Raw genomic sequence first — 10,442 nt, 5'->3', positions numbered from 1 at the left:
GGAGATCACTTTCCCAAATAATTTTAACTAACATTTATTTGTGAAGTATTGCAAAACTCAGAGCTTCTCGGACTCTACTTAGTAGTTACTGGTAAATAAATTATACATTATATATTAAATTCGTCAAACCATCCTATCATAAAGGGAATTGCATTAAGGTACTTTTGGGTCCAGTTTCTTGCAGTTTACTCACATTTGCTTCTGTCAGTTTTTTACGTGTGAGCTGTCTTTGTCATTTAAAGAGTCAATTTGATGGCAAATTTTTAGAGAAATTTCAAAAAATACGAAAAATAAATACAGCAACAAATTAAATGTAATTACTTAGGTGAACAATGAGGATGACAAAAACGGAATCATAAATCACATGGTTGTACAGAGAGATGGGTCAGATTAAGGAGACTTGAAGCTTGGTTGTAAGGTAATCATATCAGAGAAACAATTGCAAATGATAACCATCACCACAATATTAATGGATTTGGAACTTCTCTCTTGCTACTAGCATGTAATATAATAATATTCCCCAAGGAGAGACAATAACAAAAAATAAATATTGTAAGTAATGACAAGTCTGATTATAATTGTTTTGTACATCTGTTTTATAACATGACTAAAACTATCTGGTGTGTTTAACTTGTATGTTAAAGCAACTCTAATCAGATTAGTCTAAACTACTTTTATTATTAAAGAATTACTAGTATATTGTACTATTAAACTAAGATAACTGATCATTACTATATAAGTAACTAAATACAGTCTCAACCCATTTCCTAGTTGCACCCAAGCTAAAACACAAGCTAAAGATGATGAAAAAAATGTTTCATATCAGGTTAACAGGTAGCAAGACAAGTACTTAACCACCGGATGGTACCATCATCTGGTGATTCCTTCCCTCAAAGCATTTAACATACCATGATATAAAATCAATTAAATTAGTTTGGCTTTTTCGTGGAAAAAGCAAATATGTGGAACAAGAATTACAAAGGAAAATGATGGAAAGAACCATGCTCTTGTTCATAATTTGGAACAAAACATTTTCGGACACACTCAAATCAAATAAAGACAGCAAGCAGCTCTCTATCATTCATTTCCTTTTTGTGTAGGGGTTAAAGGGGGCTGTGTTGCACTTTCCACTTGGTTCTCAGATGATGGCTGATTCACTATATCAATCTGCCTCACATTTTGTATCATTTTTACAACTTCTGATATCTTAGGTCTCTGATCAGGAACCCTTACCACGCATGACATGGCTATCTGCAACATTTCCACCATCTCTTCCTCTATATTGGGATACCTGATCAGCTCCAGGTCAAATACTTCAGCTGTCCACTCCTCTCTCACAACAGAATGAACCCATCTCACCAAGTGGACAATCTCATCGCCACCAGTTGTGTGGACAGGGGATTTCCCAGTCAGGAGCTCTAGTAACACCACACCAAAGCTGTAAACATCAGAAGGCTGTGTCGCTTTTCTGGTGTCTGTAACTTCAGGTGCTCTGTATCCAGCAGCTCTTGAAATAGGTATGGCAACTGAGCTCATTATGGTTGCCAGGCCAAGATCAGAGACACATCCATATTGCTTACTATTTAGAAAGATATTTGAGGATCTGATATTGCCATGTACAAGTTTACCACCGTTCTCGAAATGGATGCGAGCAATGCCTCGTGCAGCACCCAAAGCAATTTTCATCCGAGTATCCCAATCTAAAGCCACCCTCTCCTCTCCTCTTTTACCTGAAAAACTCAGAGTCTTAATAAATGTTTGATATATTCACATCTTTGACACTAAAACAAGGCAAGAGCTTCCCATTTCTATCATGAAGGCATTAAACTTGTTCACACAACAACACGTGACTTAAATACAGAACACCAGCAGTCAGATGATGTGCCGTTTGCTCTCCAAAGAGGAAGCAAAAATCTTTAGGCTTTAGAACATGCATACATGATACGTTATACAACCAAAAACCATATTTCAAACATCTAACCTTATGTTATACATTTAATTTTGGAGTAAACATCTACTTTGGTCCCTAACTTTAGAAGATACTATCATATTGGTTCCTGAAATAAAAAATAATAATAAAATAAAATAAACCTAAAATATCAAATGATTTTAAAATTTTAAAAAAATTTATAAATTTGATCAATGTATTAAGAACTTTAAATTTAACGATTGAATCGTTAAAATTTAATTTAGAGCATGAGTTATTGAACGGAGTAAGTATAGATAGACTTACTCCTAGAATAAAAGATTCTTCCTCATATATATATATATATATATATATATCGTTTTAATCGCACTTCTTTTTTATTTTTGGATTAATATGACCGTGAATTTACGTTTTGAAAGACATATTTAACGATTTATTAGTTTCAAAAACTAATGTGATAATATCTTCTAAATTTAAGGACCATTTGCCATAGCTGAGTCGTGAATGAAATGAAGGTTATCCAGAGACAAAATGTCGACTTGTTTAACATACAAAACACTTAACCAAGAAGCAACAACGGCATTCAACCATCCAAAAACTCAAGATCCAAAAGAATTGAGCATGAGCATTAATTTGAAAAGGAAGGAAAAGAAATTTATGGTAAACTACATACCATGGAGCAAGGCAGAGAGGCTCCCCTGAGTGTAGTAATCATAGACCATGAGTTTCTCGTCTTTGGAGTAGTAATACCCTTTGAGCTCAACCACATTCTCATGTTTAAGATTTCCAACAACCTCCATGTGGTGCTCAAAGTCCTTCCTTCCAACAGCCACCTCCTTCAACCTCTTGACAACAACCGTGGTAGCATCCTCTAGCGCAGCCTTGTAAGCAGCACCAAACGTCCCCTTCCCCAATACCTCAGCAGAAGCCCTCAACAAATCCTCCAAGTCAAAAGCATAACTACACCCCTCAAAGAAAACAATCTTATTATTTACATCCAAGTCCCTCGACACCAGTTTCTCCGGAGACATGTCCCCCTTGTGCAACTTCCGAGCAAAAACATTCCCTTTTCTCTTCCTGGAGCACCACAGAAATACAAAAACAAGGAATCCCGCGAGAGCGAAGACACCAGCAGCGACAACAACCGAAAGCAGCGTCGTTTGGCGGTGTTTGACAGAATGCGGAGAGGGTTGAAGTTGAAGAGAAAGATTGTTGCCTAAAAATGCGGCCTTTGGGAACCTCTGGAGAGAGAGTGGGATTTCCCCGGAGAGCGAGTTGTTGGCGAGGTTGACGGCGGCGAGGCGGGGCAAGGTGGAGAGCGACGGAGGAATGTGGCCGGAGAATCGGTTATTGGAGAGGTCAAGGACGGAGAGGTTTGTCCAGGGGGAGAAATCCGGTAAGGGGCCGGTGAAGTTGTTGAAGTGGAGATAGAGAAAGGTGAGGTTTTTGAGATTGGAGAAATCGGAAGGGAAATGAGCGGTGATGAAGTTGGATCTGAGACTCAACGTTTGGAGGCACGTGAGGCGGCTTATGGTGTTGGGAGGGATGGGTCCGTGGAATCCGAAGGCTGGTAGGTGAATGGCTATGACACGTGAGCTTTGTCGGTCACAGGTTACGCCTGTCCAAGAGGTGCATGGGGAAGAGGTTCCGTTCCAATTGAGAGGCCTTGAAGGTGGTAGCTTTTGCACGAATTCAAGCAATGCTGCCTTGTCTTCTTCTTCTGCTGCCTTTGCTTGGGAGAGTATGAGAATGGAGATGATGAACCACAACATGAGTTCCATGTTCTTCAAACTTTAATCAACCCAACTAAGTCATACTACTAATATGAATTCATATGAGACACTGTCGCTTACTTTTTGTTTTTTGTTCCAGATCTGCCCTCTCATGCTCAAAAGTCATCCCTTAGCGGCATCCAGAGAGAAAACGTACGTGCAAGTTATGATTCGTCACAAATAATGGTGATTGGTAAAAGCTGCAGCATCCAATGCACTGCACAAATAATGGAGGTGAGGTGGATCAAATTTTTTCACTGTTTCTAATAGCTGTAACTCAATCTCATTAATGCTGTCTTTAAATGATGAAAGATGTTAAGAATAAAGAAGTAATTAGTGAAGGTAATGGGTGAGAATCTTAGGTTCAAAAACATGAAATGATTAAAACTTATGTTTACAATACTATGTTCATATATTTTATTTTACACCATCATGTTAAATAACTATGAATTATGACTTAGACGGGAATGATTGATTTTTTTTTCTATAATTTAGTATTAAAATTTCAACATAATTTTAACAACTATTTAATTTTTTTTTTAATTAGATCTATTTGGATAGAAATTTTTATAAGTATGTATAAGAAAAAAAAAGTTTCATTAAGTTGAAACTAGTTTATGAATATTTTTTTATACAACTTATAAATAAGTTAAAAATAAGATTTTTTTTGAAAAATTAATATCAATTTTTTTTACAAAATAGTTTATGCATAAATTACTTTTAGTTTGTGAAAAAATATTTTATCTTTTTTTTCTCTTACAAAAGTGTATATTAAAAAAAATTACTTTGTTGATGTTACACAAGCATATACATGGATGAGGATTAAAGTCATTATATGCATAGTATATTTTTAAATAATTTAGACAAAATTATTAAAAATATAAAAAATATATATATATTTCATTAAATATGTATGTGTATATATATAACAAACTATATGTAATTGATTGTCCCAGTTTTATGGGTCATTTCTTCGCTATTTAAAAAAAAAATCAAATGAATTTTTAGCTTTTTACGCATTTCGTTACAGTTTTTGAGTTTTATATTTCATTTAGACTTATTTTTTGAAAACGGCCAAAGATGAATTAATTTGTGTTAGGGGTACCAGTACCACTAACCCAATGTACAAAAGGTTGTTCCTGGTTAGTTATAACTTTATACCAATCAAAAAAGGATTTCATTTAGACTTATAAAAAATAACTAATTTTATACCGATTAAAAAACTCATTAAATACATTTAATTTTTTATATTTTTACATAAAATATATACTATATTTTTTAAAATATTCTTAATCACATTCATAATAAATAGTATTTTCATTTACTATTATAATAATATTTTTGGATCAAGAACATTAAATAAAGTTAACTTGATTGAAATTTATTATATTTCAACTCAAAAATTTTAAATAGTTTTTGCTTATATATAGGGCTAGTGTAGTAATGTTTCTATAATGTTTAGTTGCTTAACGATATTTAGGGATAGGGTTAGTTCAAGTTTAAGTAAAAATAAGAATGTTAAAATAGGTTAGTTTAATTTGTTTTGGCCTGATTCATAAAAAAATGGGTTGGGTTGGGTTGGGCCAACTCATCATTTAAAAATGGCAGATGATAAACACACCTCCACTTTCATATAAGTACACCCCCTTTTTAAAAAAATATATATATAATGTCTAAATTACCCCCAAACCCGCATCCCCGTTTCCCTTTCCCGCACCTCCTTCCCCGCACCCTCCTTCCGGTGCCGCAATCTTCCTCTCGCGCTTCAAATTCGCCTCGCCGCTTCCGACTGTTCGCCGCTCCCACGCCCTTCAACCGCTTCGTGCTGCTGCGCTACCCTTCCATATCGCTCGCCGCCCCCGAGAGGCTCGTTTTGGAGGAGCGCCACTACATGAGCGTCAACCGCGGGAGGATTCACGTGAAAGGCGGAGAGGGAGAGAGGGAGAGGGACTCGGAGGTGAGGTATCAGAGAGTTTGCGTGAGTGCAAAGGATGGAGGCGTGGTTTCGTTGGATTGGCCTGCGAACTTGGACTTGGAAGAGGAGCGTGGCTTGGACTCCACGCTATTGCTTGTTCACGAAGTAGTTGAAGGGCGTGGGAGCGGCGAAGAGGATCCACTTGCCGACGTTGGAGGCGGCAGAGGCGTATTTGAAGCGCGAGAGGAAGATTGCGGCGCCAGAAGGAGGGTGCGGGGAAGGGAAACGGGGGTGCGGGGAAGGGAAACGGGGGTGCGGGTTTGGGGTAATTTAGATATTTTATATATATTTTTTAAAAAATGAGGTGTGTTTATACGAAAGTGGAGGTGTGTTTATCATCTGCCTTTAAAAATGGGTTGAAAATGTTGGTCCGTTCCACCTAAGGTAGGTTGGTGTGAGAGTGAGCCAACTCGTATACCACTAAAAAAATTGTAAAATAAATATATTTTATGTCTAAATAAAAAAATTACAACAAATAAATAAATATAATCACATGAAATTGAAAATGCATACATATTGTACGTAATATATGTTCAACAAAAGCAAATTACAAATTTACAACAAAATCAAATAGAAATTAGTCCAATTACAACAAAATCAAAATCAATTACAAACTTATAAATTACTATTTTTTTAATAGGAACCTCAACTGCAAGTTGACGGGTTGTGATGGGTCAGCCTGCATTTGGCCTGACAAGTTGACGGACTTGATCGGTTAGAATGATGGGCTGAACCACCAATTTTTGACGGGCCAACCTATAGACTACGACCCATTTTGTCATCCCTAAATAAAAATCAAATGTTTAGATTAATTTGAATATCACAATTTTTTTTGTTTAACCCGAAGCAAACTAATCAAATGTTAATTGAGTTAATTCGATCCAGGTTATTGGATATCCAATAATTTTTTTTAAAAATAAATAAATTTAAATAATTTTTTTTATATTAATTAATTAATATATTAATAAAAATAAATTAAATATTTTTCTTAATTTACTTAATAATTTTAAATGTATTGCAGTATATGAATGTAACAATTAATATATTATAATATATTTTTTTTCTATATTTTTAATTATTTGAAGAAAGAAATGAAAAATTTATATATTATAAGACAAAAATATTTTTAAAATAATTAGAATATATTTTATATATTATAACATAAAAATGTTTTAAAAATAATAAAAATGATACAAGTATATTAATTATTAATCAAATTAATAATATATAAAATAATTGAGTTTGTTAAGTTGGAATTTATCAGATGGCATGAACACAGAACAGAACACCGCTATAAACCACGTAACATGTTCGTTCGTACTTCTCTTCACGAGTTCACGCCTCTTCCGTATCAAACACTGCGTTTATTTACTGCCATCACTCTCCTCAGTAGTCACCTTCATTTTATTCATGCAAAACAAGGTATTATTTGGTTCACTCATGTGGTTCCATTGCTTCCGACATATATATTCTAACTGCTTTGATTTGACTGATAATAACAAATTTAATTTTTCAACAAGATTTTTTTTAATGTTATGAATATGTATATTTTTTCATCAAGTCAGACTCATGATTAGAGATAAGTCGTACTATAAAACAAAAGTATATAAAATAGACACTAATTCATTCACAATTCTAAAGTTAAATTTGATTCATTATTTATATTTTAAGATGAAATAAAAAAAAACATTCATCATTTATACAATATCAAACTTAATATTATCGAATATGAAGATACATATTGATAAAAAAATTAAAGTTCTGCTGATTCTATATTATTAAAAAGATATTAAAAAAATTTAAATTTCATATTAATTAGATATAAAATAAAATAAATTATATATATATATAATAGAGCACAATCATCATTTTAGAAGTCCATTTTATATGTTAAGTTAGACTCATAATCACATTTTAGAAATGTCTTAATTATAATTTCATATTTAAGATTTTAAATTATAAAATTGATATATAATTTTTTTGTTTAAAACTGCGATAAAATTATATAAAGAAATGTGTAAATATTTTTTTTATAAAAAATATTTTTAATTAGTATATTAAAGACACTAGTTAACATTTTATTAATAAAAAGTAAACGTTAACAAAGAAAATATATTTATGACGATAATTTTATTTTTTAAATGAATTTTTAATATAATAATGTATGTGACTTTTCATTTAGTGCTATAATGAAAATAAAAGGGGAAAAAATCGAAGAACATTATTAAATAAAAATGAAAATATTATTTTATTTCTTTTTATTTAAAATAAAATATAAGAAAAAAATTCGCTCCCAATAATATAGGAAGAAGATGAAAAAAGAAAATTAATTTTTAATACTAAATATTTTTGTACCGTCTCGGTATGTTTCCGATACGATCAAGGGAGGAGTCGGAATACGGCCGACCTGGTTCTGGCCCATGCGTAAGAACAATCAGAATTTAACCTGATACCCCTCCAACGATGGTGATCTCGGTAAAAGCCCGATCCCATATCGGTCACGCTGGTGAACTCGACCTGGTTGGTGGATGGACTCGGCCTAGTTGGTATCGGCCAGGATGGACTCGACTTGGTTGGTATTGGCCATGATGGACTCGGCCTAGTCGGTGGATGGACTCGGCCTGGTTGGTATCAGCCAGGATGGACTCGGCCTAGTCGGTGGATGGACTCGGCCTGGTTGGTATCGGCCAGGATGGACTCGGCTTGGTTGGTATCGGCCAGTATGGACTCGGCCTGGATGGTATCGGCCAGTATCCGAACAAGCCTCACTTTTCACATTGATCCGAGAATTAAGGATAGAAATCTTACTTCTAATAATCAAATGTTCTCTATGAAAACGGTTAAGGAAATCACCTCATTCTCGGGGCCCATGAGGCCCGCAAACAAGAAAATATAAAACCTAAAACCCTAGAGTTAAGACGACAGATTACACTTTTGAATGCTCTGGCTTTGAGGCTTGATATAGGAAGAAACCCTAGTCCAACCTTTGGCCGAAACAATTTGGCGCCCACGGTGGGGCTACGGTAAAACTTTTCCTGCGCCCCAAATCATATAGAAGAACCTGCACTTTACCATGGCGAGAGGCGGCACATCAAACAACGACCCACAACACCCTACCATGGAGGAGATGATGGCATTGATCAATGGCTTGAGAGAGGAGAATGCACGATCCAGAGAAAGGGAGGAGCCATCCAGCGAGAAAACGAGGAGATCAGGAGGCGAGCGGATGAGATGCAGGCTATGATAACGGCCAATACCTGAACGGCGGAGGAATATGTCATGATGGAAGTTCCTAGGGATTTCCGACCTTTCTCGGAGGCTATAGAGACCGAGATCATCCCGAGGGATCATCGGGTCCCCCAGGTGGAACCTTTTGACGGAACCCAGGATCCTAGTCAACACTTGATGGATTTTCGAGCACAAATGCTGATTTGTGGTGGGAGCATGGAAATTCGCTGCAAGCTGTTCATGGGCACGCTCAAAAAAGCAGCCCTTGATTGGTTTAGTGGTCTTCCTGACCGATCAATCACCGACTTCGATGTCTTTAGTCGGCTTTTCATGGCGCAGTTCACAGCCAACAAAAAGAAATCGTCGATCACGTCAGACTTGTTTGATCTCAAACAGCAACGCGAGGAGTTGTTGAAAGATTTTTTGCAAAGGTTCAACGAGGTTGTTTTGAGGATAGCGTCTTTGGATGAAAGGATGGCGGTCATTGCGTTTCAAAAGGGGTTAAGGTCTGGTGCTTTCGACATCGCGCTCGAGAGAGCAAATTGCCAAACGATATCGGAGGTGAGAGCTTTCGCCCTAAGTCACATCAAGACGGAGGAAGGACAAATCAACAAACGGGCAGCTGAAAGCCGAGAAGCTGGGGTCGTCCCAAAAGATTTTTATTCCTTATAAAAATGTGAAAGACTAACCAATAATTCCCATTTTATTAAATACCATCTCTTTTATCTTTCCATGATCGACAAGTGTGTTGTTTTAAAGGCACCAAACTCGTGATTGATCGGTAAAAATCCGACTGGGTGAATATAAATAACTCGAAGACCAAACTCGTGATTGATCGGTAAAAATCCGACTGGGCGAGTATAAATAACTCGAAGACCAAACTCGTGATTGATCGGTAAAAATTCGACTGGGCGAGTATAAATAACTCGAAGACCAAACTCGTGATTGATCGGTAAAAATCCGACTGGGCGAGTATAAATAACTCGAAGACCAAACTCGTGATTGATCGGTAAAATCCGACTGGGCAAGTATAAATAACTCGAAGACCAAACTCGTGATTGATCGGTAAAAATCTGACTGGGCGAGTATAAATAACTCGAAGACTAAAACTCGTGATTGATCGGTAACATTCTGACTGGGTGAATATAAATAACTCGAAGACCAAACTCGTGATGGATCGGTAAAAATCCGACTGGGCGAGTATAAATCAAAAAGGCTGGCTCACCCCCATCAAACTCTTGAAATCGGTATCCGAACGACTCTTAGTATTCGAAAGGGAATCTTTAACCTGGTCATTTTCTCCTTAAGGTGAGTCGGGTTTTTGAAGGACTTATGCATTCGATTGATTTTCAAGCTGGGTTAGTCTCCTTTATCTCCTATCTTGGTTATTGATTTTAACAAAATATTGCACTTACATCTCTGAGTCAGAGCTTTCGCAATCATAGCTTAATTTTCTCACCGTTATACTAGTCGGAATTTGGGAGACTGGTTTTGCCAAAATTTCATTTTAACTTAGAAAATTTTCCACTCGTTATACGAG

The 10,442-nt window shown here is 35.8% G+C and overlaps 1 protein-coding gene across 1 annotated transcript; it reads right to left on the bottom strand.

The window, feature by feature from the left end:
- Nucleotides 1-801: 801 nt before the first annotated feature.
- LOC109801632 (putative inactive receptor kinase At4g23740) lies at nt 802-3,861 on the bottom strand. Its single transcript, XM_020362746.3, has 2 exons — nt 2,601-3,861; nt 802-1,730 (listed from the first exon to the last, which is right to left on the bottom strand). Exons 1-2 carry the CDS (start codon nt 3,706-3,708, stop codon nt 1,078-1,080), a joined length of 1,761 nt encoding a protein of 586 aa, XP_020218335.1. The 5' UTR covers nt 3,709-3,861; the 3' UTR covers nt 802-1,077.
- Nucleotides 3,862-10,442: the final 6,581 nt, after the last annotated feature.

This window comes from Cajanus cajan, chromosome 11 (assembly GCF_000230855.2).
Source record: "Cajanus cajan strain Asha chromosome 11, NIPB_CcT2T_4, whole genome shotgun sequence".
NCBI classification, from domain to species: Eukaryota; Viridiplantae; Streptophyta; class Magnoliopsida; order Fabales; family Fabaceae; genus Cajanus; species Cajanus cajan.
Note: the sequence above shows the minus strand (reverse complement) of the source record. Positions and strands in the feature narration are given on the sequence as shown.

Excerpts from the sequence above, each read along its gene's own strand:
- LOC109801632 (XM_020362746.3), bottom strand. The coding sequence starts at position 3,708 with ATGGAACTCATGTTGTGGTTCATCATCTCCATTCTCATACTCTCCCAA. Across the intron at positions 1,731-2,600 it reads CCTCTCTGCCTTGCTCCATG|GTAAAAGAGGAGAGGAGAGG; the intron begins GTATGTAGTTTA and ends TGAGTTTTTCAG.